Source organism: Capra hircus, chromosome 18, assembly GCF_001704415.2.
Source record: "Capra hircus breed San Clemente chromosome 18, ASM170441v1, whole genome shotgun sequence".
Classification (NCBI taxonomy): Eukaryota; Metazoa; Chordata; class Mammalia; order Artiodactyla; family Bovidae; genus Capra; species Capra hircus.
Genome location: NC_030825.1, coordinates 64,018,149 through 64,044,925, shown reverse-complemented (window position 1 = coordinate 64,044,925; position 26,777 = coordinate 64,018,149). Strand labels below are relative to the sequence as shown.

The 26,777-nt window shown below is 57.6% G+C and overlaps 3 protein-coding genes across 11 annotated transcripts; all 3 read right to left on the bottom strand.

The window, feature by feature from the left end:
* On the bottom strand, positions 213–12,118 carry TNNT1 (troponin T1, slow skeletal type). 3 transcript variants are annotated; one of them, XM_018063109.1, is made up of 14 exons: positions 12,055–12,118; positions 10,577–10,627; positions 10,456–10,469; positions 10,152–10,181; positions 9,898–9,930; positions 9,046–9,067; positions 6,748–6,811; positions 6,254–6,370; positions 5,956–6,033; positions 4,070–4,183; positions 3,807–3,916; positions 1,313–1,403; positions 1,145–1,185; positions 213–374 (listed from the first exon to the last, which is right to left on the bottom strand). In XM_018063109.1, exons 2-14 carry the CDS (start codon positions 10,606–10,608, stop codon positions 329–331), a joined length of 792 nt encoding a protein of 263 aa, XP_017918598.1. In that variant the 5' UTR covers positions 10,609–10,627; positions 12,055–12,118; the 3' UTR covers positions 213–328. The 3 variants fall into 3 exon arrangements, with proteins under 3 accessions (XP_017918598.1, XP_017918600.1, XP_017918599.1); XM_018063111.1 differs by lacking the exon at positions 9,898–9,930; XM_018063110.1 differs by lacking the exon at positions 10,152–10,181.
* Positions 13,984–17,858, bottom strand: TNNI3 (troponin I3, cardiac type). The gene is given in 8 exon segments (NM_001314239.1): positions 13,984–14,122; positions 15,170–15,346; positions 15,851–15,940; positions 16,321–16,452; positions 16,731–16,772; positions 17,204–17,290; positions 17,443–17,458; positions 17,769–17,858. Coding segments are annotated over 8 exon segments (639 nt in total). The 5' UTR covers positions 17,780–17,858; the 3' UTR covers positions 13,984–14,038.
* On the bottom strand, positions 18,974–26,076 carry DNAAF3 (dynein axonemal assembly factor 3). 7 transcript variants are annotated; one of them, XM_018063097.1, is made up of 11 exons: positions 25,963–26,076; positions 25,569–25,699; positions 25,123–25,216; positions 22,232–22,389; positions 21,768–21,950; positions 21,427–21,552; positions 21,213–21,335; positions 20,785–20,914; positions 20,030–20,141; positions 19,786–19,860; positions 18,974–19,700 (listed from the first exon to the last, which is right to left on the bottom strand). In XM_018063097.1, the coding sequence occupies exons 1-11, from the start codon at positions 26,045–26,047 to the stop codon at positions 19,292–19,294; spliced, it is 1,626 nt and encodes a 541-aa protein (XP_017918586.1). In that variant the 5' UTR covers positions 26,048–26,076; the 3' UTR covers positions 18,974–19,291. The 7 variants fall into 7 exon arrangements, with proteins under 7 accessions (XP_017918586.1, XP_017918582.1, XP_017918581.1 ...); XM_018063093.1 differs by lacking the exons at positions 25,123–25,216; positions 25,569–25,699; positions 25,963–26,076 and having other exon boundaries at positions 21,768–22,809; XM_018063092.1 differs by lacking the exons at positions 25,123–25,216; positions 25,569–25,699; positions 25,963–26,076 and having other exon boundaries at positions 21,181–21,552; positions 21,768–22,809.

The window sequence follows — 26,777 nt, the reverse complement described above, 5'->3', positions numbered from 1 at the left end:
CAATGACAAATGGTAACACGTGGTTAACTTTTCGAAGACCTGCCAGGCTCCTTTCCAGAGCAGTTGCACCATTTTGCATGACCACCAGCTGTGGGTGAGGGGTCAGCCTTACACATGGTCCTTAGGATTGGTGAGAGGACTCTCCAGCCGCTGTGAGCTGGTGGCCTCGCCACGGCCAGCTGGGCGTTCATAATAACACAGGACTCAGCACGTGCTGCAGGGGGAGCATTTATTTCAAGCCCCAGATGGACGCACAGCCCGGATGGACACACAGGCCAAGGGCTCCCAGGTGCCTCGAGGGGGTCGGGGGGGCGCGGTGCCCAGCTCCTCACTTCCAGCGGCCTCCGACGCGGCCCTTCCCGGCCCCCTTCCGGCTGCAGGAGAAGGAGGGGTGTCAGGAAGGAGTGCCTCCCCACCCACCTCTGAGATGGGCCCCGCCCTCCCTGCCAGGGGAAGAGGCCCGCCACTGCCTGCTCTTGTGGGGGTTCGCTGCCTGGGGTGGCACGATTAGCCGTCACTGGCCCATGGACAGGCGCGAGGTGATATCACTGAGCCAGCTCAGGATGTTCACGTGGGCACTGATAAATGGTTATGGATACAGAGCTGGGGGGAGGAAGGGGACAGTGACAGAGAGAGGGCCAGGGAGGCTGGGGGGGAAGAGAAAGGTGGAAACTGAGGCAGAAAGATGGAGAGAGGGAGGGAAGCGGGGCAGGGAGACAGAGCAACAAACAGCAAAAGCCACGCTTCTCGACGTCAGACCAGTGACATGTGGGGACCATCCTGAGCGTCGCGGGACTCCGAACAGCAGCCCTGAGCTCCACCCAGCAGGGGCCAGTAGGACACCCTCCCCAAGTGTGTTCCAGACATCCCCTGATGTCCCCTAGGTGTGTGTAGGGGGAGATCACCGCCCCCCCATCCCGCCCGGAGGACCAGTGATTAAGAGGGACATAGAAAGGGGGATTAAGACCCCAGAAGAGAACCGGAGATGGAGAGAAAAGGACAGGTTATGAGAACGTTCCACAGAAAGAGGGATGAAGACAGAGCCCCCAGGAGAGGGTGGTCGTGGCTGAAACTCAGAGTCAAGGGCAGCAGGAGAGAGAGAGTCAGAGGGAGGGGTGGGGGGCACAGGCTCGTTCACACTTACAACTTCTGGGCGTGGCTGATGCGGTTGTACAGGACGTTGATCTGCGGAGACCAGAGGAACGTGTTGGCAGAGCTGGAGGGAGAGGCGCCCCCTGCCCCGACCCAACCCCAGCCGAGCCCCCAGCCCCAGCCCCAGCCCTGCCTGGCCTCCAGCAAACACGGGTCTCACCTCATATTTCTGCTGCTTCAGCTTCGCCATCAGGTCAAACTTCTCTGACTCCAGCTGGTGGATCCAGTCCGACAGTTCCTGGGCCTTCTCCCTGGCCGGGCAGAAGGGCTGTTGGGGAAGAGAGCCAGGCCGGGCCCCAGGGCCAGAGGGGCTGACGGAACCCTTTGAGTTTGGCTTTACTGGTGCCATTGTGTTAATAATTTGGGGCTCTTTTGTTAATATGCAAAGCAGGTCGCAGCAGGGGGGTCTTTAAATCTCTGCCTGCTGCTCCATGTCCCTGTCTCTCTAAGGGACAATGATAGCATGGCTAAGGGCCCCGGTCCTGGAGTCAGAAAGCATAGGTTCAAACACCAGATCTGGAATTCTCTGGCTTGTGACTATGGCCAAGTGACTCCCCTGAGGATCCTGTTTCCCTCTCCAGGAAAATGCAGAAAGAAAATGGTGAAGAAGTTCTGGGTTGTCCCCTCTGTGTCCCTTCTCCCTTTCTTCCTTGGAACTTTTTGCAGTAGGCTCTGTTACTACTCTCCCCAATCTCCCTTGCAGGTAGGACAGCCAGTGGGATGAAAGTAGGTCATTGAGTGGAGCTTCCAGGTGAGCCTTTGTGGGTCTTGCCTTGCAATTTCTTTCTGCTGCTTGGATGTGCTGGCTGGAGCGCCAGCAGCCACGTTGGACCACGAGGTGATTTGGAAGATGGATGTTGGAGTAAAAGTAGTGGAGCAGAAAAATAGGGGGCTGAGTCTTTAATTGTTTTGTAGAATTGCCACACCCGCTGTGGACTACAGATTTCTTCTACGTAAGGAAACAAACCTCTATGTTTTAGGCTGCTATAGTCAGATCTCAGTTATCAAAGGCTAAGCTTATTCTGAACTGACAAAAAAAATCTACTGCCTTGAGCCATTAGAGGATGAGAGAGCAGGTATAAAGTGCCTGGCACATAGTAAACACTTGATAAGCTAGTTGTTACGACTCTTTTTATTCTTACTAGTATTCTGTGTCTTCTTTTTCCAGTTAATGGTTTTCTTTTGCCAGCTAATGGTTTTCAAATGCTCTCTCTTCTGTGGTGTATTTTATTTTAAATTTTTCTAGACCATCATACTCTCTCTATTGAATAAATAAAACTTAAGTAACTTGACATCCTCCAAAAATATCAGCGGACCCAAACAACGAGCAGACGTGTGGTGTAAGGTGGAGAGCGGGAAAAAAAAAGGAACATTCTCGACACACTATTTAGTCCAGGCCCCGCGATGTTTCCTGGGAGGGAGGGGGCTGGAGTCAACTCTGAATATCCATCTCCAACTCTGAGTGCAGGGGTTTGAAATCAGCGTCCTGGGAGCATTTACACCATGGAAATGAGCAGACGCTGAGATGTGGACTTTTAGCCTCTGGAGACCCACTTGGGAAGCATTTACCATCATAGCGAAAGTGAGGTCGCTCAGTCATATCCGACTCTTCGCGACCCCATGGACTGTAGCCTACCAGGCTCCTCTGTCCATGGGATTTTCCAGGCAATAGTACTGGAGTGGATTGCCATTTCCTTCTCCAGGGGATCTTCCCAACCCAGGGATCAAACCCAGGTCTCCTGCACTGTAGACAGACGCTTTACTGTCTGAGCCACCATGCCTCTTCGTAAATACGGGATGAAGAACACAGACTACCACCCCAGACTTCCTGGGTTCCAATCCCCACTCTTGTGCCTGCAAGCTGTGCAACCCTGGAAAGGTTCTTTAACCCCTCTGTGCCCTTTTTTGTTTGTTGGTTGCTTTAATGTTCTGGTTTGTTATCTCCAGCCTGAGGGGATAATAGTATAAAGGTATCTACCTCGCGGAGCTGCAAGCCCTCCACACAGGGCTACTGCTCGCTGACACTTCTCTGCTCTGTGATGTAGACTGTTATCACAGCCTCCTTTTGCCAGCGAGGAAAGCAAGGCTCAGCGGAGGTCAGCAACTGCCTCAGATCACATCGCTTAAGTGGCGGAGCCGGCGCTGACCCCGGGCAAGCAGTCTCCGGTATTGAGTTCCAAGTCCCCTCGCTTCGCCGCCTCTGGGGTGGCAGGTGTTTCTGACTTTAAGGGGCGTGCCTGGGCGCTTCAGACACAGAGGAGGCCCCCCAGGGAAAACCCTCCCTGGCCTTCCCTCTGAGGGCTTATCCTGAGAGGCAGGCTGTGCCCCGAGTGAGCTGTGAAGGGAGAGACGGAGCTCCCACCAGAAAAGGTTTGCCTGGGAAGTTGTTGCCAGCGTGTCTGGCTTTAATTCAGGCAGAAGATGGAGCCCACTTGGAATTCCCAAGGGACGCCATCAAAACAACATTATCGTCTCAGTTTTGGTCAGCCCTGTGGTCTGGTTTCCTATCATCTCCCAGATTCTACAGGTCTTGGCACCAAAAACATAGGTCCTACATCAGTGACACTCCACAGGGGAACGGCCCAGAGAGGGGGAGACGCTTGGGCCAGGGGCCGCCCATCTGCCTGTCTGCCACCCGGGCCCCTCCCGCCTACCGGAGCTGCTCTTCTCCCATGTGGTCGATGTTCAGAGGCTTTTTACGCTCAGACAGGATACGCACTTTCATCTCCCGCCCCGTCTGGCGCTTCCCTCGCTTCTGTTCTGCCTGAGGGTGGGAAGGGGGCACCATGAGGTGGGGGGTGGCTCCCCAGCCCCTCCTCCCTCAGACCCGGGGGTCCAGGCCCCCAGCCTCTCCTCCTCAGACCCCAGCTGCCTCCCCCGGGACCCCAGACCTCAGGCCCCAGCAGGCTGAACTCACCTTGACCAGGTAACCCCCAAAATGGGCACCCATGTTGGACAGAACCTTCTTCTTCTTGGCGTCGTCCTCGGCCCGCTTCTTGGCCTCTTCCTCTTCCTTCCGCATCTTCTCCTCCTGTGGAAAGAATGGGGTTCATCCCTGGGCCTCCCCCACCCTGCTGGACTGAGAGGGGAGGGCGCCTGAGGGGCGTCAGGGAGGCCGATTCTGCACTGAGTGAATCAGGGGTCGATCAGACTCAAGCACAAGAAAGTGAGTGTTAGTCGACTCTCTGCAGCTCCGTGAACTGTAGCCCTCCAGGCTCCTCTGTTCTCCAGGCAAGAACACTGGATGGGTTGCCATTCTCTTCTTCAGGGGATGTTCCCAACCCAAGGATCAAACCACGGCCTCCTGCATTGTAGGTAGATTCTTTGCCATCACACCAGGGAAGCTCACGAGAGACAAGGTCAGTATGAGAACAGACAAGGATGCAAACACTTCCTCCTGCCCCTTCCAGGCCTGGGTGTGTGACCGCCGGCCAGTCCTTCATCTTCTCCGAGCCTTAATATGCTGCCCCCGCCCCCAGGAAAACTTAACCTGGCGGGGTCGGCCGTGGGGGTGGGGTGGGGATGTGCTTGCTCTTCTCTGCATGCTCCAGCCTGCAATGGCCAGCGGTGGTCTTGCTGTGTGGCCTACGTGTAGGTACCTGCCCTCTCTGAGACTCACTCTCCTTTAGTCTCACGAGAGGAGGACAACTGTCCTCAGAGAGGCAAAGAGGGTAACTGGTCATGGGAGTCGGGGAGGGGGCAGAGTCAAGAGGCTCTTGACCTTGAGCCTGAGGAAGGGGCTCCAGAATGCCTTCACTGAGGCGTGACCACATCCGGAAAGTCTGCGTTGTACGTTCCAGAATTAGAGGCTCGCCCCGACCAAAGCCCTTCCCCACTGGAGGGACAGGCAAGGTGTGGGGCTTGCCCATAATTCCCCACCTGAATGAGCTTCCTCTCACTGCTGTAATCTGCAAACACAGTGGCTTAAAGCAATGTCAGTTTATCACCTTGTATTTCTGCAGGTCAGTCTGCAGTGGGTCTCGGGGGATAAGCCACGGGGCACACAGCCTCCTTCTCGGGCAGTGAGGGGAGAGTCACTCCCTTGCCTTTTCCAGCTTCTCGGGGCTGCCTGCATCCCTTGGCTTGGGTCCCCTTCCTCCGGGAGACTAGTGCTTTGTCTACCACAGCACCCAATTCCTGTTCTTTAAAAGTGGTTTGAGGGACTTCCCTGGTGGTCCAGTGGCTAAGAATCTGCGCTTCCTCTGCAGGAGGCACAGGTTCGAACCCTGGAACTAAGATCCCACATGCCTCGAGGTGCAGCCAAAAAAAAAAAAAGAATTGAGTGAGTCCTTCCTGATTTCAAGTCAGGTCATGTTTCCAAGGCCTAAAGCAATGGGAGCATTCTACTCACCCTCTCCCAACCCGCCAGTGATTCATTCCACAATGGCAGGTAAACAACCTGAAAACATCCTAGGATTTGTGCCAGAGAGAAAGGAGTTTAAGCCAAACTTGCTACTGGGCCTTGGCCACTCCTGCCTAAGACTGATGGGAGTCAGGATTTTCAAGGCTCAGACCAGGAACATACCAGGCACCCTCCTGGACACATTGTGCACACAAATATAGGCCAAAGGATGGAAAGAGAAAACCTGGGTCTTTGTGATAGTATTTAAGTCCCTTGATTCAGCCATGCCTGAAGCAGCCCCTGCCTTAGGCAATTTAGTTATATGAGCCAATAAAATTCTCTTTCCGTTAAATTCAGTTGGGGTTGGGGTTTCTCTCCCTTTCAACGCATGCGGACTTTCTTGGGGTCACAGAGAAAATCAAGAATGGAAAACCGCTCCCAGGAGGAGAGGAGGCACCCACCGCCAGCTTGGCCTGACGCTCTCGCTCCTTCTCGGTTCTGAAGCGCTGTTGCTCGGCTCTCTCCGCCCGGCGCCGCTCCTGGAGGAGGCAGAGGGCTGAGCGGGTGCAGGGACCACCACGCACTCCCTTATCCCTTCCCAGGTCAGGTCAGGAGTGGAGACGAGCATCAACTTGGGTGCGATCGGGAAAGTTTCAGCCTTGGGTCTGCCCTGGACGGTGACCGTGCTCCGTATCTCCCAGGACCCAGAGGCTGGGAGGCAAGCGGCGAACTGGGGGAAGCCCACCGCCCTCCACTCACGATGCGCTCTTTCAGCGCCACCAGCTCCTCTTCCTCTTTCTTCCGCTGCTCAAAGTGGACGTCGATGAGCGTCTGCAGCTCCAGCAGGTCCTTTTCCATGCGCTTCCGGTGGATGTCCTGGGGGACGAGGGGTGGGAGCCTGGTCATCCCCAGGTGATACCCCGAGAAGGCGCCAGCCCCGCAGCACCTCTGAGAAGCGTCAGGAGGGGGACCCCTGGACCGCAAGAGTTGGCGGGATTGACGGGGGCGGGGGGGGGGGGGGGGGCGGAGACAGGCGGCTGCCGTGCGCTCGATGTCCAGCAGATGGCAGCGAACACCCTGCTCTGACCCTAGGGGGCCGTGAGGACGCAATTCAGGAGAGTAGAAAAGCAAGCAAAAAAAAGGAAAAAGATCCAAAAAAAAAAAAAAGAAGAAGAAGAAGGGAGGGGCGCCGCTTCCTAATTCGCGCCCTACAGGCTAGCAGCCCCGCCCAGGATGGGGCGTCTGTTACTTACATCGAAGTCCACACGCTCCCCTTCTGGGATCTTTGGCGGGATCAGAGGAGGTACCACGGGCCGGCTGCGTGGACAGAAGAGAAACGCTGAGTGCCCTGACCTTCCCGCGGGGCAGCATCAGCCTCACGTGGGTCCTGAGCGCCTACCGTGCTCCCCGTCCCAATCGGACAGGCTGCAGTGAGATGCACGCCCTGGTTCCACAGACTCGGTGGAACCAAAGAATGTAAAATGTTTCACTAAGGACGTTTATATGGCTTAGTGTCCCAACGACGCGATTTCGGATACAACGCGTTGAGTAAAATATGCTATTGGGATTCGTTTTACCCATTTACTTTTTCAAATGCAGCTAGCCAAAAAATAATAATTCAGTTAGTTACATACGTGGCTTGCGTTGTATTCGTATTGGGTGGTGCTGCTATGAGGGCTGCCCTTGATTTCCAGCCCTGAGGTCCTCCCGGTTCTTAGAATTTTCTTTATCAATTTATTTATTTTTAAGCTGCATGGTGCAGCATGTGGGTCAGTTCCCTGACCAAGATTTGAACCCATGCCCCCTGCACTGGGAGGGCAGAATCTTAACCCTCAGACCACCAGGGAAATGCCCTCTTCTTTGGTTTCTAAGACAGTACCTCCTCCTGACTTGCTTCTTTTCTCTGCCTGTCCCATCTCTGTCTCCTTGTCCCCTGGTGAGAGTTTTGCTCTTCGATTCATTCATAGGTCAGTCATTCATTCCCGTGACTTTAATTGCCGTCATTTACTGAGGATTGGCCTCTGTCTCCAGTACAGACTCTTTCTCAAACCCCAGACACCAGTGAACAGATGCCTCCTGAACATTTCCCGTCTTTGCACAAACCCTGCCCTAACTGAGCTCACCAACCCTGGGGTTCTCGGAGCTTCCCTGGACGTCCAGTGCTTAAGCCCCTCTCCTCCCCCTGCAGGAGCTGGGGGCTCCATCTCTGCTCTCAGAGTTAAGAGCCCACATGGCGAAACAACACCAAGCCCTGGGGCTCTCTCAGGGGTGGTCCCTTTCTACCCTAAGCCCTCTGCCCCAGCTTAGGCCTCACCTCATGCCACAGTTCCCTGGCCATGCCATGCAGCCCAATGCCCCCGGACATTTGCACATGCCGTCTGCCCTGCCTGCAATACCCTTCCCTTGAGACACCACCCCGCACCCACGCCTGGGAACTTCCCTGCTCAAACAAGGCTTCCTGATGCTTGAGCACACCTGCGCGTTCCTGTGCGCCTGGCTCTCACTCAGATCTGACCCTCTGCCTCCTCTGCTCAAAACCCTCCGTTGGCTCCCCGGTGCCCTGGCCTCCATGGCCCCATCCCTCTATAGCCACAGTGAAATTCACGCACTGTCCGCAGAGGCCCCAAGCATTTCTGCTTCTTATGCTCAGATTGCTGCCTCCTTGCATCTCTATGCTTTGGGTTTGTTTTGGGGTTTTTTTTTTGTTTTTTTTTGTTTTTTTTTGTTTTTTTCAGTTTTTAGCTGCACTACACAGTACAGGGGATCTTAATTCCCCAAGCAGATCAAACCCATACGCCCTGCGCTGGGAGCATAGTCTTAAAACCACAGGACTGCCAGGGAAGTCCTGGATTGCCAAGCTTTGGTCCCAGAACGACACCCACCAGGGTGCCTCTCTCCCCTCCGCGAGCTCTCATGGCCCCACTGGTCTCCTAGTTTGGATCCTCCTGTGTCTGTATCTCTCCCCTGAAACACAGGACCTTGCACACACCACTCGCTTCCTCACTTCCCTTATACCTCCTTCAGCTAGCAAACTCCTTGTCTCTCAGGCATCACCTCTCCTAGGAAGCCTTCCTTGATTGCCTAGAGCACAGACAGTCCCCTCCTCTGTGCTACCATGGGCTTCCCCGGGTGGCTCAGGGATAAAGGATCCACCTGCCAATGCAGGAGATATAGGAGATGCAAGTTCGATCCCTGGATCTGGAAGATCCCCTGGAGGAGGGCATGGCAACCCACTCCAGTGTTCTTGCCTGGAGAATCCCATGGACAGAGTAGCCTGGTGGGCTACAGTCCACAGGGTCGCAAAGAACAATCAAACAACTGTGCTACAGTCGCTGGATCTGGGTCTATTTCACCAACGGGGCAGGCAGAGTCTGCCTCTGGCCAAACACCAAAGTGGAAAGTTCCACAGAAATGTTTGCAGAAATCACTGTCCTTTCCTATGCTTCCGTTTCCCCACTCTCCTTCTCTGCCTCTCTTGCACCCTGTCTCTGGAGGTGGGGAATATATTTAAGGGGGTGTGATGGGAACCCGCACCCTTCCTAAGATCTCACCTTGGTTTGGGGCGCTCCTCTTCTGGTGAGGGGGATACAAAGAGATAATTAGCAAGAGTTCGTGAGTCGGTGGGCATGACATATCCACAGGAGGGACCCGCCCCTTCTCAAGCCCTGGTTCCCACAAGCCCAGTTCCCTTCTCCTGCAGCTCCGGGGGAGGGGTTGGGGGGGTAACAAAGGATAAGGGACACGGGGTGGCCTTTAGGAGGGAGAGGGTCACACGCATCATATATACATTCAGAACTCGTGTGGGGGAATCCCCCTCCCCCATCGCTGGGAACCCAGGTGTCCAAACCTCCAGACCATAAGGAGACCAAAAAAAAAAAAAGAAAAGACAACCGCCGCCCCCGCCCCTCGTCCTACACACCCAGAGCTCCTACCCTCCTCCATCAGGACCTAGCAGTGCAGGGAGGCCCCACGCCCTCTCTTCGCTCGGTGACCCGGGAGTTGTGTCCTCGGCCCCCTCCCCGCAGGAATCCAGACCCCACCACCACCGCTAGCCCCTACAGCAACCCAGGCCCCAAGCTTTGAATGTATATGAAGGAGAAAAGTAAGGGACAGGCGAAGACGAGAGGGAGGGAGGGGTGCCTCTCCGCAAACACCCAACCCTTCTGTGCGTGTCCCTCCAGTCTGGGGAAGAAGGCTTGGGTGTCGGTCCCTTTAAGACGGAAGGGAACGGGTTAAAGCCTCCGCGAGGCTGGTTCCCTTCGCGGCCAGCAGAGGGCGCGAGCGCGCTCCGGGCTTAAAGGGCCGGGCCGGGCGCGGGTTGCGGGGCGCGGAGCGGGTCCTCGCAGAGTTAGGGGCCCCGAGGCCCCGGGATCGCTCTCCGGAAGCGAAGCAGCCGCGGTTACCTCGCTCTGCCGCCGGCTCCGGCTCCTCGGGGGCTGGGAGGGGGCGCAGGAGAAGCGAGGGGTTGAGGGCCCGGGGAGAGGAGCGACCGCGCGCGGGCGCGGGGGCCGGGGAGGGGAGAGAGGGGAGAGGCTGTTAGAGGAGCTGAGGCTGAGCCCGCCCGGCCGCCCGCGCCCCGGCCGAGCATCCCCGCCCCCGCCCCGGCCCCGGCCCCGGCCCTGCGTCCGGCTCCGACCTGCGGAGTGCGGCGCCTCACCTTCCTCCTCCTCCTCGGCGGCCTCCTCTTCTGCAAGGGGTAGGGCACAGAGGGCGCGGCGTTAGGGGTCCCGGGGACGGGTGGGGGCCGCCAGATGGGGGCACAGGGAGAACCGGGATCGGGTCGAGTCCGATCCGAGACCGACAGGGGGGCCCCTCGGGGCCTCCGCGGCAAATGGACCCGAGAGCGCTTCCCACGCACAGGCTGCGCGAACCAGGAGCGCGGGCGTCGGGCGGAGTGGGCTAAGATGCTGCAAGGCACCCCCAACCCCACCCCCGCCAAGGCTAGCCCGCGCCCCACTCACCTTCAGGCTGCTCCCTGAGGACCCGGGGGAAGGAAAGAGGAAGGGAGGGAATTAGGAGCCTTGGAGGCGGGAGGGGCCTCCGCCGCTCCAGGCCCCCAGCCCTCCCGCCGGCGTCACTCACTCTTCATATTCCTGCTCTTCGGCGTCGGACATCCTGGGGTCCTGGTGTGACCTACGGACAGCAGAGAACAGGCCGAATGGGGTGCGGTCCAGAAGGGCGGGGGGCTGGGGGGCTGGACCCCCGGGCCTGAGGGGGAAGGGGCCGGGGGCCTGGACCTTGGCTCTGGGGAGGAGGGGCTGGGGGCCTGGACCCTGGCTCTGGGGAGGAGGGGCCGGGGGCCTGGACCTTGGCTCTGGGGAGGAGGGGCCGGGGGCCTGGACCCCGGGTCTGAAGGGGGAGGGACCGGGGACCTGGACCCCTGGGTCTGAGGAGGAGGGACCGGGGACCTGGACCCCCGGGTCTGAGGGAGGAGGGGTTGGCCCCCCACCTCCTCAAACTACTGATCTGGTGATCCGGGCACTGAGGGTAAGGTGGGGCCGAGCCCGGGCTGCAGCCCCGCCCCTCTCCACAGCTGTCCCCTTTTGTCTTATGACAAGTCCGTGGGAACCTGATCTGGGTCTGGATTAGGAGAAGGTATTTGGGAAGGGACAGTGGCCTGAAGACAATAGCTGCCCCGCCCCCAGGGTCTATTTTGGGGGGATGTCACATCGGGTGACACAGAGGACATCTCCTGAGAAGTATCCTAGGGCGGGGCGGGGGTGGGGGTTCTGGGAGAATTAATCACCCGCTCTGTCCTCTCCCACTCCCAGGGCCCCCTCCCCTTTGGCGGGTTATCTGCCCACCTGTCACCTCCTTTCACCTTCATCCACTGCCACGGAGGGGACAATGACACACAAGAGCAGCTTCTGTCCCCAGGCCTCATCCTGACCCCTGAATACTAACAGCCCCATCTCTGAAATCCCCAAGGTGCCCAGGTGAGACCTCCCCAAACCCCAATACACACAGATCCTAACTGACGAATCCTGAAAACCAGCAAGTCCTTTTATCTCGATTCTGAGACCCCTCCCCCCAACTGTGGATCCTGCAGGTTGTGAGCCCAGACACTCTAAAATCTTGATCCCTTAGGTCTTGACCTAAATTCTGAAACCTCAAGATTATGAGACCCCAAAAATCTGTACACCCAAATTCAGAGGCCTGATTGCTGCTACCCCCAATATGACACTACAGATTATATTACCTCCAGCCATGAGGCCTCAGATTCTGTGACTTTAAGTCCTAAATCCACAGACACGGACCCCCAGTCCTGACACTCAGACTGTCTGCCGTCCAAGCTCAGGGACTCTCAATTTCTGAGATTCCCTCGGACTCACAGTTCCAAGGCCCTAAGGTGTTCTATTCTGGGATACCCAAACACGGGCACCCCTAGATTCTATAACCCCCAAATCCTCATACATTCCCCCATCCATCCCCAGTCCCGGGAGCCTGGCCCCCTCACATTCCCAGATTTGCCTCCATACCTCTCCTCCTCACCTCTCATGTCTCCCATCCCTCTGCCCCCTCCCCCGAGGACACCCCTGGAGATCTCGGGGGGCTGTTACCTGAGTCTGGGTCAGCAGAGGTGTGAGAGAGTGGTGGGGAGAAATCTTGCTGTGCAGGCTGAAGAACCCCAGTTTATAGCCAGAGGTTGAGCCCCGCCCCAGGGAGGGGGAAGGGGGAGAGGATTCCTTTCCTCAAAGTCTCAGCCCAGCTCTGAGGTGGCCCTGCCCGCCCCCACCCCCACCCCCCACTTTGGCTCCACTTTAGGGTTCCAGGCACCTCCTGGCCGTTCCAAGGCCTCTCCCTCATCCCAAAAGCATTGTCCAGGAACTCCGGGCTGGGTCAGGTCACCCTCGGACTCCCCACCTCCCCGGGCCCCGGCACCCCGTGCTCTGAAGCCACTGGGCTCAGCCCTACAGTCGGTCCTTGGAGGAGGTTCATTGACGAAAGGGGTCCAAGGGAGATTTTACTCCTCCATGAAAGGGGCCCTTTCTGTCTGTCTCTCTCTGGGCAGTCACCTCACATACACAGTTTCTTGTCTGTCTCTCTGTCTCCGTGACTCTCCATCTATGTTGGTCTGTGTGGGTCCGTCTCAGCTTCTCCCCACCTCTGTCCCCCCTCCCCACCCCCATCCCTTTGTCTGCCACCGGGATTCCACACTGGTGACAACAGGCACTAAAGCGGGGCAGCAGGTGTGTGAGGGGGTGGGGGAGGGTGATGCCAGACTCTGCGGGACCTCACCCCCCCACCTCCATCTGACACTGATCTTTTTTGGTATCCCCCTCCCCTTTCCCAGGCGAGCCGCGACCTTGAACTCTAGGGGTTCCTCTGGGCTTTGCAGTGCCTCTGTCTCCCTGTTTCTCGGGGGTCGATTCTGGGGCTCTCTTCCGCCTCTCTCCGCACCTCTGTGTCTCTGAATTCTTCACTCTGTCTGCCGGTTCTTCTGCCTGCGTTTCTCTGGGTGTCTCTGCACTCCAGCCTGTGTCTGTGGGTGTCTGTGTCCGTCTGTGTCCGTCTGTGGGTGTCTCTGCACTCCAGCCTGTGTCTGTGGGTGTCTCTGCACTCCAGCCTGTGTCTGTGGGTGTCTGTGTCCGTCTGTGTCCGTCTGTGGGTGTCTCTGCACTCCAGCCTGTGTCTGTGGGTGTCTGTGTCCGTCTGTGTCCGTCTGTGGGTGTCTCTGCACTCCAGCCTGTGTCTGTGGGTGTCTGTGTCCGTCTGGGGGTGTCTCTGCACTCCAGCCTGTGTCTGTGGGTGTCTGTGTCCGTCTGGGGGTGTCTCTGCACTCCAGCCTGTGTCTGTGGGTGTCTGTGTCCGTCTGGGGGTGTCTCTGCACTCCAGCCTGTGTGGGGGTGTCTGTGTCCGTCTGGGGGTGTCTGTGTCCCACAGGTCTCCCTGTACTTGTCCATGACTCAGCTCCTGTCTTCTTCCTTTTCTTTTATGTGTATGACTGTCCTGAGTCCCCTGATCTAGTCCCCTGACCAGGGATTGAACTGGGCCCTCTTCATTGAGGGCACAGCGTGTCAGCCACTGGACCAGCAGGGAAGCCCCTTGTGTCTTCAGCTGTGTCTGTCTTTAGCGTCCCAGCTCTTGTGCGTGCGTGTATGTGTGTGGCCTCTTTGTGTCTCTCTCTGTGGGTCCTTATTTCTCTCTTCCGAGGTAAGCCCATCTCTGTCTCACCGTGTATGTCTGTCTTTCTATCCCCTCTTTCTGTGCACTTCTTCCTGCGCATCTGTTTCCCCTGTGCCTTTGGGGCTCTGCCTGCCTCTCTCTGGCTGTGCCGCTGACTCCATCTGTCTGTGCCTCCGGGTATCTGTCTCTGGGCCTTGGTCTCCTTGGTCTCAGCACCTCTGTGTCCTCCCACGTGGAGACCCAACTCTGCCCCTGCTGTGCTCTGGTACCACTCCTGCCCCGATTTCTCCAGCCTCTCTCACACCTAACCGCCCGCCCCGCCCCCAGGAGTAGACAGACAGCCACCCCCAGCTCAGAGAGAAGCTTTATTCCTCAGGGTCATCCTCGAGGCCAGGGTCAGGGCAGTGGGCAGTCAGCTCAGCCCTCAAACTTCTTCTTGCGGCCTTCCATTCCACTCAACGCGTCGATGTTCTTGCGCCAGTCTCCTACCTCTCGGTTTTCCTGCGGGGGTGGGTCAGAGGTTAGCGTGTCTTCCTGGTAGCCTCCACTTGCCCTCCCGCCTGCTGGGTCACTTGTTCCAGATGCCCATTGCAGGGTCTGGTTCTGGAATACTTCTTGTCCCCTCAGACAATCCTTTCCAATATGCCCCACTTCCTGTCTCCCTCCTGCACTTCCTGTCTCCCTCCTGCACTTCCTCTCCCTCATGCACTTCCTCTCCCTCATGCACTTCCTGTCTCCCTCCTGCACTTCCTGTCTCCCTCCTGCACTTCCTCTCTCACTCATGTACTTCCTGTCTCCCTCTTGGACTTCCTGTCTCCCTCCTGCACTTCCTGTGACCGACCTGCCGTCCTCTCACTCATGTACTTCCTGTCTCCCTCTTGCACTTCCTGTCTCCCTCTTGCACTTCCTGTCTCCCTCCTGTACTTCCTCTCTCACTCATGTACTTCCAGTCTCCCTCCTGCACTTCCTGTGACCGACCTGCACTTCCTCTCACTCATGTACTTCCTGTCTCCCTCTTGCACTTCCTGTCTCCCTCCTGCACTTCCTGTCTCCCTCCTGCACTTCCTGTCTCCCTCTTGCACTTCCTGTCTCCCTCCTGCACTTCCTGTCTCCCTCCTGCACTTCCTGTCTCCCTCTTGCACTTCCTGTCTCCCTCCTGCACTTCCTGTCTCCCTCCTGCACTTCCTGTGACCGACCTGCACTTCCTGTGACCGACCTGCACTTCCTCTCACTCATGTACTTCCTGTCTCCCTCCTGCACTTCCTCTCTCATGTACTTCCTGTCTACCTCTTGGACTTCCTGTCTCCCTCATGTACCTCCTGCTCATTCGCCACTTCCATTCTCCCTAACGCACTCCCTGTCTTTCTCTTCTACATCCTATCTTACTCTTGCATTTCCTGTGCCCCTCTTAGACTTCCTGTGGAGGACCCTTACCAGATACTTCTCCCCACAACTCCAAATATCACCCACCCTCAGGCTGGGCCCTAGGATTGCTGCCCACTACCTCCTCCCTCAAGCACCCCCTTTCCTGGACTGAGCCACACTCACCTTCTCCGTGTCCTCCTTCTTCACCTGCTTGAGGTGGGCCCGCAGGTCCAAGGTCTCCTTAGCCCTGGCGCCCAGCAGTGCCTGCATCATGGCATCTGCAGAGATCCGCACTCTACGCAGGGTGGGCCGCTTAAACTTGCCCCGAAGGTCAAAGATCTTCTGGTTCAGATCTGCGATCTGGGTGAAGCCATAAAGGGAGCTGGAGACCCCCCTCCTCTTCCTGCTTACCTCACTTCTCCACCCTACAATTCTCTCCTATCCCTAGCCAGGCTCTCCCTAGTTCAGGCCTCTGCCACCTTCAGGATGAAATCCAAGCTCCCCATCCTGTAATTGGATACCCAATTTGCCTTGGCCTCATCTCTGAAAGCCACCGACACATCCCAGTCCAGTTACATGCATCTCACAGGTCCCTGGCCCACACTTGAGCTGACTTACCAACACTTGAGGCTCCAGCCACAAATGTTCACAAACATAGTTCCTGCTTTGTCCCCTCCTGGCTTTTGTGCTCATCCCTGCCCCTATTGTGCTCATCCTTCTGGCCCCTCCCTGCCAGGTTCACAGAGTTGTCCCGTGTCTCCTGGTGTCTGCAGCTGTAAGCAGCTGCAAGGGGCCAGGCTGAGACCAGAGCCTGAGGCATCCCACCCTACCCCGAAGGGACCCAGGCTGCCCAGTGCCTCCCACCTCAGTGATGTTCTTAGTGACTTTCGCCTCCACGTCGTATCTCTCCTCATCCACCTTGTCCACTCGGGCGTGGAGCTCTCGGCACAAGTCCTGGTGGAGGAATGCAGTGTGTGTAGTGAGGAGAAACCCCAGGGTTTGGACTCCTGGGTCTGAAGGAGGAGGGGTTGGGGACCTGGAGGAGTAGCTTGAAGTCAGACCCTGGGGAACTTTAGAGGTTCTAAAGTCAGAGGTTCTGAGAATCTGGACTGGAGTTGGGCTGGAGGAACCAGTCTCTGCGTTTTGAGGTTGTAGGCAGCTGGGGGCCACATTTCTGAACTCCTAAGGGTGAGAATTGACAAACTGGGCCCGAAGGTCCTGAGCAGAAGAGTGGGGGCATCGTAAGTATACCCCTGAGTCCCAAGGGACGCAAGATCGGACACTAGGAATCTGGGAGCCTAGGCCAGGCCGGAGTCCCTGGTTAGAACCAGTACCTGGAGCTCCGCGAAGCCCAGCCCGGCCAACTCCAGGGGCTGGCACCGTGTGCTCAGAGCGCGCCCCTTCTCTCCTCGCCGCTCCTCGGCCTCCCGCTCCAGTTCCTGCTTCGCAATCTGCAGCATCAGGGTCTAGGGAGGGGGTGCCGGGAACCGCGGCCCAGCACTGGGATGAGGACGCTGCGGGGTAGTCACCCTCACCGGGCCCCGCCCTCTAATCCCAGGCCGGCTTCCAGAGACCTGCCTCCTCCAGGTTGATGTCCATCATTCCCGGGCCCCAGCCCTCCCTGGCAGGGCCATCCCGCCGCCAAACTTTCCAGGCCCCGCCCAGTCGCTCACCCGAAGCCCCACCCCAACGTCCAAGACCCGCCCCCTGAAGACACCTAGCTTTTCCGCGGGCTCATCCGTACCTTCAGCTGCAGTTTTCTCGAGGCGGAGATCTTAGACTTTTTCTGCCGGGGTAAGACAGCAAGGAAGGATGAGGGAGGAAGATCCGAAGGAGGACGGGGGGAGGAGTATCAGAATCCCGCCCCCTCAAGTCAAGTCCCTCCTCCAACTCCAGCCCGCGGGAAGCCACGCCCCTCACCCCATCCACCAATCTGGGGCCTATAGCTAGGCTCCGCCCACCGTTTCTAAGCGTTCTCAGGTGCGGAGGCGGCGGGACTCCGCCCATAGGCAAGCTCGCACCAATCAGACGTCGGCTCTCTGCTAAGCCCGTCCCATAAAGGCCTTACTCCTCTTGGGCTCCGCCCACAACCAAAGTCCCTTGGGGGCCCTGGCTCCGCCCCGCCTCCCCAGGCCGCCAGCGCCCTAATAACCTGAATCTAAACCCTGCGAGGCCCCCCCCGACGGGCCCCGCGCCCTCGCTGGCCCCTCGACCCACCTTGGCGTGCGGCTCCGTGGCGTAGGCGCGGTAGTTGGCTGACGAGCGGCGTCGGACAGGAGGGGGCGCGGGGACTGTGTCCCCCGCCTGCGGTTGGGGGAATGGAGCTGAGTTACCACGGGGACACCCCCTCCCCAACCCGTCTCCGTGCCGTCTTCCAGGGCTGCAGTCTCTCTCCCCAGAGCCCTTCCCGCAGCCCCCTCCCCGGGCACGCAGGGCCAGCCCACGCCCGCTCTCACCGTACTGCTGCCGCTCCTGGAGGGAGAGAAACCAAGAAAGCGGGTTACTGGTGGGCCTGGGTCCTGTCTAGTCCGTGTCCCAAGGGACCCCATAGGCCCTTCTGACCACAGTTCCGGCGTACCAGCTCCCTACCAGCTCCCCATTCTCGGCTCCTAGGGGTTGGAGTCCCAAACTCTCATGTCATTCGGACACCCGGGTTTCCTGTCCTTACCTCCCTTCTAAGAGTGGAGTCCAGGCTCGCAACTCTCACTCCTCACAGGGACCCGGGAGATAAGCCCCCACCCGCCTCCGGCCTCAAGAGCCCAGGTTACCAGTCCTCACTCACCGGTCCGCCATGCTGGGTCTCAGGCCAGGAGCTGAGGGAGGCAGAACCCCGGGGGCAAGGAGCTCTTGGAGGGTCAGGGAGGGAGCGTCCGGAGTGACCTTGAAGGTCCCTGGGACTTGTCTCGTCCGGTCTGCTCAAAGCTCACTGAGGACTCTGAGATAAAGGGCGAGGACGGAGGCTAAATATACTGTTGCCCCCTCCTCCCCCTGCCTAGGATTCGAGATAACGGGGCGCGTGAGGGGTGGGGCGGGCCATGCTCCAGCTGGATCACCCCTTCACCTTGGTGGCCTGGGAATCCAGCCCCTTCTCCCTCAAATCCAGGGGTCCAGGCCCCCCACCCCTCCTCCTTCAGACCCAGGGGTCCAGGCCCCCCACCCCTCCTCCCTCAGACCTGGGGATCCAGGCCCCCCACCCCTCCTCCCTCAAACCCAGGGGTCCAGACGCCCAGCACTCCTCCCTCAGACCCAGGAGTCTAGGCCCCGCCCCTTCACTAAACTGCAGTCTCCTTGAGGGCTGGAACTTCCCCACCATGTTATGCTCAGTCTCAGTGCCCCAAACCTGTTACCCAATCAGTACAGTTTGCTGATTCACTTGAGGATACAGGTGTGGGGTGCCCAGGCTTTCAGCAGTTCATTCACTCAGTCGTGTCCGACTCTGCAACCCCATAGACTACAGCACACCAGTCCATCACCAGCTCCCGAAGTTTACTCAACTCATGCCCCTTGAGTTGGTGATGCCATCCAGCCATCTCATCCTCTGTTGTCCCCTTCTCCTCCCGCCTGCAATTTTTCACAGCATCAGGATCTTTTCAAATGAGTCAGCTCTTCGCATCAGGTGGCCAAAGTATTGGAGTTTCAGCTTCAACATCAATCCTTTCAATGAATATTAAGGACTGATTTCCTTTAGGATGGACTGGTTGCAACCCAAGGGACTCCCAAGAGTCTTCTCCAATATCACAGTTCAAAACCATCAATTCTTCAGCACTCAGCTTTCTTTATAGTCCAACTCTCACATCCATACATGACTACTGGAAAAACCATAGCCTTAACTAGACGGACCTTTGTTGGCAAAGTAATGTCTCTGCTTTTTAATATGCTTCAGCAGGTAGCACATAAAAATTCACCTCTTGCTCACCCCCCCCATACCCCCTCCCTCTCCCATTCTTGGAGACAGACTGAGGGCAGGAAAGACACAGACACCTGGAGAAGACTTCTTGGCTCTCTTTATTTGGCCCACCTGAGGGTAGACCAGCCTGTGAGAGGCGACACCCCAGCCCCCAGTTAGGAATGGGACGCCTGGAGACGAGGGGACCACACAGAGGGCCTGAGCAGAGCCCCAGGGCTAGATCTCCAGGCTGTTTTCAGAGTCTGGGAGTGAAAGGCAGAACTCAAGAGAACAGTCTAGAATTCTAGGAATAAATATAGAATCCCAGGAATGGAATCCGAAATACTAGCGACACCGCTGGTGCCGAGTGAGACTGCTGAGAGTATTCTAGAGGCGCGTTCTCCTTCTATGACCGGAGTTTAGAGGTCGGGGATGGGGGACTTGGTCTCTGGAGGAACACTCTGATTCTCTGATTTGGGGGCCTGACTCCCTGTGGGCGGAACTGAAGCCTCCAAGAGTGAAGCCTGAGACTCTGAGGTCAGTTTGAGGGGTTCAGAGGGTGGGGTCCCCGGTTCAAGGGGCTGGGTCCGGTTCTCAGAGGGCCAGCCGGTTGCCTCAAGGGGCGGGGCCAGGACTTCAGGGGGCGGAGTCCCAGATTCCACAGCCTGGTCCTCGTGGCCGGGAGCTGAGTCCCCGGCCTTGTAGAAGCGCGCGAAGGTGTCCGAGGGCTTGCCCCCCAACTGTGGGGCGAATCCAGCCGCTTGAGCTAGCTCCCCGACCCGGCTGGAGAACGCCTGCAGCTGCTCCTGCCGCAGGTCCACTAGGAACCTGGAACCAGGAAGCGGCGGGTTAGGGGGCCCCCGCTTTCCGCCCCCGGCCTGGAAGTTGCCCGCCCTGCCCTCTGCTGGCTCACTGGGCTAATTCGACAATCAGGCGTCCTCCGGGGGCCACGCAGGCCCCCAGCTCTGGGCTGAGAAGATGGACCATCCTGTGGAGAGAAAAGGGGAAGGCTGAGGCTCGGACTTTGAGGTTCTGAGAGAAGAAGGGAGGCTGGGGACCTGGACACTGATTGAGGAGGGTCTGGGGGCCTAGATTCCTGGGTCTGAGGGAGGAGGGGTTGGGTGAGGAAGATCTGGGCGCCTCCCAGGTCCTCTTACCCACAGGCCACGTAGAGGAGCTGGAACTGTCCCTTGTAGCAGCTCTTGTGGTGGAGGGTGTGGGCAGAATCAAGGGGCAGGAAGTGGACAGTGAAGGGCTCCAGGGCAGGGGCTGCCGGGGAAGGGAAGACTAGCAGGGTTAGGCAGACACTCGAAGCTTGGAGATGACTCTCCTCGTCCGTCTTCAGGCCTTTTGTCTTCCTTTCTCTTGGGTAGATCCCTGGAAAATTCTGGGAAGACTGGTCTGGCAGGCAGAAACCCATTTTACAGACTAGGCAACTGAGATTCACGAGAGGAAAAGAGAGCGGGTGACCCATGGCCACACAAGTCATTCATTCACCCGGGAGGGCCAACCTAGGTAATGGGTAGACAGAGGCACGACCAGATTTGGGTCGGGGGATTCTCCAGCGGTATAATCTGAAACGTAGAACCTCGTTAAAATGTTCTCAGCCTCTTGAATATCTGCACGTGGTATCACAATTCTGCTAATTCTGCTAATGGAATTCAGAATAGTAAGGATGGTGTCAAGAGTTGGAAAAGGGAGAGAAATTCAAAGAGAAGAGTGAAAAACAGACCGGATGTCGGAAAGGGGAGGTCATTTGTCCAGGCTTTAGACACCGTACCGGTCCATACTTGTACTTCAAATACCCGGAGCCTGAAGCCTGGGACGAGGGTCCGGGTCCCGCTCTCCCCCAGATGTGAGCGCCCCAGCCCCGCTTGCCACCTCAAGGGAACAGCCCGGGTCCGCGGCTTACCGGGCTCCGGGCTTCCCTCGGCGCCGCCCTGCACCTGCTCCGGGTCCCCCTCGGCGGCTCTCGGGTGCCCCCAGGCGGCCATCTCTCGGAAGAGCTCCGCCACGTTGTGCTCGGTGATCTCGCCTGCGGTCTTTGGGGGTAGAAGGGGCGTGGCCAGAAGCTGAGCTAGGACCGCAGGGCCGCGGTGGCACGGAGGGGCCTAGAGAACGCTCCCCTTCCCACGCCCCCACCCCCAGAGCAGGTATCTGGCGGACGCACTTAGATTTCCAGACCGGGCCTGGGAAGTAGAGGGGGTGGGGCTGTCACGTGGACGTAGCAAGGGGCGGGGCCCGGGCGGCGGGTGGGGCGGCTGGAGGCGGGGGCGGGGCCCGGGCGGCAGTGGGGGGCCTCGCGTACCTTCTCGGGCCCCAGCACCTCCAGCCTCAAACCTTGACCGGCTGCCCGTTGCTGGTCCTCAGGAGGGTCTCGTCGTCCGCTTCGATGCCGAAGGCCACGAAGGGCCCCGTGGCGATGTCCCCCCAATACCCGCGCGCTGCCACGCGCTCCCCGCGCTGGGAAAGCAGGGAGAGAGGATAATGTTGGGGAACTCGGATTCTGGGGCTCCCCAGCCGCGAGAATCAGCAGCAGCCAGGGCGCACGCACGTGGCTCAGGAGGCGACCGGACGCCAGGGTCCGGTTGGGCACGTGATAGGCGCTGGAGTCTCTGAGTTCAAAGGCAACGCCCGTGTCCCTCCAGCGCCTGAACTCGCGGGTATGGATGACTCGGGCCTGGAAAGAGCCGGGAGCAAGGAAAGAGGCCTCTGTGAAACTTACCGGCCCCAGCCCCGCCTCCTCCACCCCCAGGACCGGGACCCCAGCCCTTCCTCCTCCACCCGCAGGACAGGGGATCCCAGCCCTTCCTCCTCCTCCCCCAGGACAGGGGACCCCGGCCCCGCCTCCTCCACCCCCGGGGCCGGGACCCCAGCCCCGCCCGCAGCCCTCACCCCACGGTCGTGAAGCTTCATGTGCAGGTCCCAGTCGCTGACGCCGTGTCGCGCATCGTACCGGGAGCCCAGGTACTGGCGCAGCCTCGAGTCCCACAGGCGGCTCATGGGGAAAGCCTCCGGCCCCTTCTCCCCTCCGGCCCAGAAACGGAACACGGCCTCCAGGGCGTCGCGTTCGCGGAACTGCGCGGCCAGGCCGGTGTGGGGGAGAACGAGGGAGAGGGGGCTGCAGGGACCGTGGCGTCTCCCCCCGACCCTCCCTTCCCCAGCGGGGCGTGGGGAACGATTCTCGCAGCTCTCCGCTGAAGGGACCGAGGCTGCGAGAGCAGAGGCCTCCCCCTGGGCCATTTGGCCCGGTGGGAGCCGGGGAGCCTTCAGGCCGCTCCATCCACGCAGACCCTGTTGGACAGCCCGGCCGCCACCCGGGTCCCCGGCGGGGACGGTGGGAGGCCACGCGGAGGCACCTTGAGGGCGCCCAGGCTGAGCCAGGGCAGCTGCTCCGCCAGGCGGTCGGGCTCCGGCACCAGGTGAGCCAGGCGGCAGGCCTGGGCGCGCACGAAGGCGGCCACCGGGGGGCGCAGCAACGCGTTCCCCCACACTTCCAGGAAGGTCTCGCTCCTCTCTGCGGGGAGTAGGGAGAAAATAACGGAGGGAGAAGAGGGGTGAGTCCACACGTGAGATCCGTGACGGCGACACCAGTTTATAGAGATGGTATTCTCCCACAGTCGTGTAATGAACATGGCGAACCCAGGCAAGTTCCCCACCCATCCCAAAAGCTAAAACATGAAGAGTAACTCGCACCTCACCTGGGTCTCCTCGCCTATTCCTACGCCCCCGCCCCGCAGGTAACCCCAATCCTGAATGTCCTGCTTAAGTTTCTCTTGCCTTACGAAAGGAAACGTTAAAAAAGAAAAAAAGGAAAGGTTATATAGAGATGGAGATGAAGATTTGTGTGTGTTAGCAGAATCTTGTAAGACAGAACTAGGGCTTCCCGGTGGCTCAGGAGGAAAGAATCTGCCTGCTAATGCAGGAGACCAGGGTTCGATCCCTGGATCAGGAAGATCCCCTGGAGAAGGGAATGGCAAACGCCTCCATTATTCTTGCTTGGGAAATCTCACAGACACAGGAGACTGGCAGGCTACAGTCCATAGCGTTGCAAACAGTTGGACACGACTAAGACCTGAGAAGGCAATGGCACCCCACTCCAGTCCTCTTGCCTGGAAAATCCCATGGACAGAGGAGCCTGGTGGGCTGCAGTCCATGGGGTCACTAAGAGTCAGACACGACTGAGCGACTTCACTTTCACTTTTCACTTTCATGCATTGCAGAAGGAAATGGCAACCCACTCCAGTGTTCTTGCCTGGAGAATCCCAGGGATGGGGGAGCTTGGTGGGCTGCCGTCTATGGGGTCGCACAGAGTCGGACACGACTGAAGCGACTTAGTAGCAGCAGGTCAGGAAGCAACAGTTAGAACTGGACATGGAACAACAGACTGGTGCCAAATAGGAAAAGGAGTACGTCAAGGCTGTATATTGTCACCCTGCTTATTTAACTTCTATGCAGAGTACATCATGAGAAACGCTGGACTGGAAGAAACACAAGCTGGAGTCAAGATTGCCGGCAGAAATATCAATAACCTCAGATATGCAGATGACACCACCCTTATGGCAGAAAGTGAAGAGGAGCTAAAAAGCCTCTTGATGAAAGTGAAAGAGGAAAGCAAAAAAGTTGGCTTAAAGCTCAACATTCAGAAAACGAAGATCATGGCATCTGGTCCCATCACTTCATGGGAAATAGATGGGGAAACAGTAGAAACAGTGTCAGACTTTATTTTTGGGGGCTCCAAAATCACTGCAGATGGTTACTGCAGCCATGAAATTAAAAGACGCTTACTCCTTGGAAGAAAAGTTATGACCAACCTAGATAGTATATTCAAAAGCAGAGACATTAGTTTGCCAACTAAGGTCCATCTAGTCAAGGCTATGGTTTTTTCTGTGGTCACGTATGGATGTGAGAGTTGGACTGTGAAGAAGGCTGAGCGCCGAAGAATTGATGCTTTTGAACTGTGGTGCTGGAGAAGACTCTTGAGAGTCCCTTGGACTGCAAGGAGATCCAATCAGTCCATTCTGAGGGAGATCAACCCTGGGATTTCTTTGGAAGGAATGATGCTAAAGCTGAAGCTCCAGTACTTTGGCCACCTCATGCGAAGAGCTGACTCATTGGAAAAGACTCTGATGCTGGGAGGGATTGGGGGCAGGAGGAGAAGGGTATGACTGAGGATGAGATGGCTGGATGGCATCACGGACTCGATGGACGTGAGTCTGAGTGAACTCTGGGAGATGGTGATGTACAGGGAGGCCTCGCGTGCTGCGATTCATGGGGTTGCAGAGAGTCAGACATGACTGAGCAACTGAACTGAACTGAACTGAACTTAGTTGTTTAAGAACCTTATAAGAGAGAACGATATACTTTTAGTTAGGTTAGATAAGTTCTAGTTTAAGAGCCTTTACAAGATGCATTAAGAAATCTGTGCAATGTCTTCTGAAAGCCCTTGGCTATTAATGACACCTACCATCCTTAATCATGGTAACAATAATCGCTAATATGTGTGGAGTCTATATCATAAGCCAGGCGCCATGCATTTTTTTTCATTAAACTCTTATAAGAATTCTATGGCGGAAGAACTTTTAGGATCTTCATTTTATAAATGTAGAAACAGAAGCCCTGAAAGGGATAGACACTAGCCCAAGGTCACACAGCAAGCAGAGTCAAATTTGAACACAGCCTGCCTGAGTCTAGGGGGGAATGATTAGCTCTAGGCACCAAGCTGAAGTTTTTATTACTGGAAAACAGTCAATTTCCCACTCAAATCCTCCTCCTCCCCTTTCCTTGTTATAGTCTCACTTCCAAGGATGCCTCCTCCATGCAGATTCCCTGGGGTTCATACCTCTCACTAGGGGAGACTCAAGCCTGAGGGAGGCTTTGGGTTAGACAGAGCTCAGCTCAGCCAAATGGTCCCCACATCCGGGGGACTCATGACCTCTCAGGAACTCCCTGGATCTCTTTTGGGCTTCTCCCTCATCAGGAGGTTTTGAATGCTTACACTGTGTTAAGCACAGATCTGAGAGTTTTATGTGGATTATCTCCTGGAATTCTCTGAATGATTCTCGGAAGCCTTCTTTTTAGCCCCATTTCAAAGGTAGGAAGAGCTGAGGCTGTACGGGCTACCAAGTGAGTGAGCAAGTGATAGAACAGGGAACAAAGTGCAACGTGCTTAATTTCACCATTGGAATGCCAGAACTCCTGCGGGGAGGGGTAAGGAGCTGGGGGCCAGATGGCCTGGGTCTCTGCTGACCTTGCAGCCCCATCTTCTCAGGATCCTCCAGGGCTAGGCTGAAGATCAGTATGTGTCTGGCTACAGCTTCCAGATTATTCTCCAGCACATAAAACTAAAAGGACGGGCAGGGAAGAACAATTCTGAGATCTGTGTCCCTGGCTCCCAGCAGACCCAGGAGTCGAAAATCTCAGCCCTCTCCTTCCACAGGACCCCGGAGACTTGTGCACCAGTCCCGCTCTTTCGATCACAGAAACGTGGGCACTCAGAACCCTCCTTTCCGTCACTACTCAGGAGGCCCCATCTTTAGACACTTTCCCCCACTTCAACCCAGGAGCCCCCAACTCCAGCCCCATCCTTCCCCAGGAGGGAGTCTGGGTCCCCAGCTCCCTCCTCCCTCAAGGACTCAGGAAATTGGGCTCTCATCTTCATCCTCCTCCTTCCAAGACCCCATAATCCCAGCTCACGTGGAACCTCCTTCGAGGCCAGAGAGCTGCCCGGGCCAAGGTCCGTAGCAAGTGCCGCCCATCCACTGAACCCAACAGCAGGACATTTAGCTCGGGGTTCTCGGCCTGAGAATCTGGATCCACAGGAGGACCTGAGAAGATGACAGCAGGCTGGAGTTTGCGGCCTGGAGAGCGTCCCCTGCAGCCACCGTCAGCAGGACTTGCACCCCTGGCCTCGGTTTCAACCGGAGCTGTGCCTCTAAGCGTTCCGGAACTCGGAGTCCACAGAGGCATCTAGGCTGCCCACTGGGCGGGGGGCGCCCTTGGAGCCCCCGAGAACGTTAGCGCTCTGTCTGCCTGGCTGTGAAGGCAGCGGCTGCGTCGCAAGATTTGTGATCCTGAGCGGGGAACTCACCCTCTGCCTGCAGGTCCACTGCCGGGGACAGGCCCCACCAGGACACAGAGCCAAAGCCCGTGCCCGAGCCTGCCGGCGTAGTCATCGCCGTGCGGTCCGGACAACCTAGGAATCTCCAAACATCGAGTCTCCGTTGCCCACCCTTTCCCCTCGCACCTGCCCCGACTTCTCGCCCCTTCCACACCCGCCTCACCTTTATCCTTCCAAATAACCCGAGACACTCCCTCCCTCCCTGCTCGGGGCTGCGCTAAGGTCCAAAGGGTCCTCTTCAACTGCTGCCCACAGTCCCCGCCCTTTTCATTCATTCGGCCAATGGGAGTGTGCAGGTTGGCACCGCCGCGATCAACTGGCCAATGAGAGTGAGCGAGACCTGCCGGCTGCGAACTTTTGGCCAGTGGAAGCGCTGACCGACGACCACCGGGCTTGAGGGCTTGCGGGCGTGACGGCTTGAGGACGCGGTCGTCATGACAACAGAGCAGGCGAAGGGGCGGGGCCAGGAGAGGCTGGGACGGAGCCTGGGGCGGTCCAAATTTCTGAAAGCCGGAGGCCTGGACCGATCCAACATTTAGACAGAGGAACCGAATCTTGATAAACCCAAGTTAAACTGAGGTGTACTAGACCTCAAACTGTACACTTTTGTGTCCCCGTTTTCCCTCTCACCCTGGCCCTGCCACCCAGGACTTCTCTTACCAGGTGGGAAACACAGCCAAGTGCTGGGACCAGCCAGCACTGGCCCCTGGTTGCTAAATTTTAGGGAACTTTGTGACCTGGTTGTTATACACAATCATTACTATAAATTAGTTTTACTAAATTAG

What these genes read in the sequence shown, in the direction of transcription:
- TNNT1 (XM_018063109.1), bottom strand. Translation starts at nt 10,608, where the DNA reads ATGTCCGACGCCGAAGAGCAGGAATATGAAGA. An exon ending in GAGGAGCGCCCCAAACCAAG is followed by an intron (nt 6,812 to 9,045) that starts GTGAGATCTTAG and finishes CTGTCCACGCAG; the next exon opens with CCGGCCCGTGGTACCTCCTC. An exon ending in GGGAGCGTGTGGACTTCGAT is followed by an intron (nt 6,371 to 6,747) that starts GTAAGTAACAGA and finishes CTCGTCCCCCAG; the next exon opens with GACATCCACCGGAAGCGCAT.
- DNAAF3 (XM_018063092.1), bottom strand. Translation starts at nt 22,535, where the DNA reads ATGGGTGGGGAACTTGCCTGGGTTCGCCATGTTCATTACACGACTGTG. An exon ending in CGAGGGAAGCCCGGAGCCCG is followed by an intron (nt 20,142 to 20,784) that starts GTAAGCCGCGGA and finishes CTTCCCCGGCAG; the next exon opens with CCCCTGCCCTGGAGCCCTTC. An exon ending in CTGATTGTCGAATTAGCCCA is followed by an intron (nt 19,701 to 19,785) that starts GTGAGCCAGCAG and finishes TCCTGGTTCCAG; the next exon opens with GTTCCTAGTGGACCTGCGGC.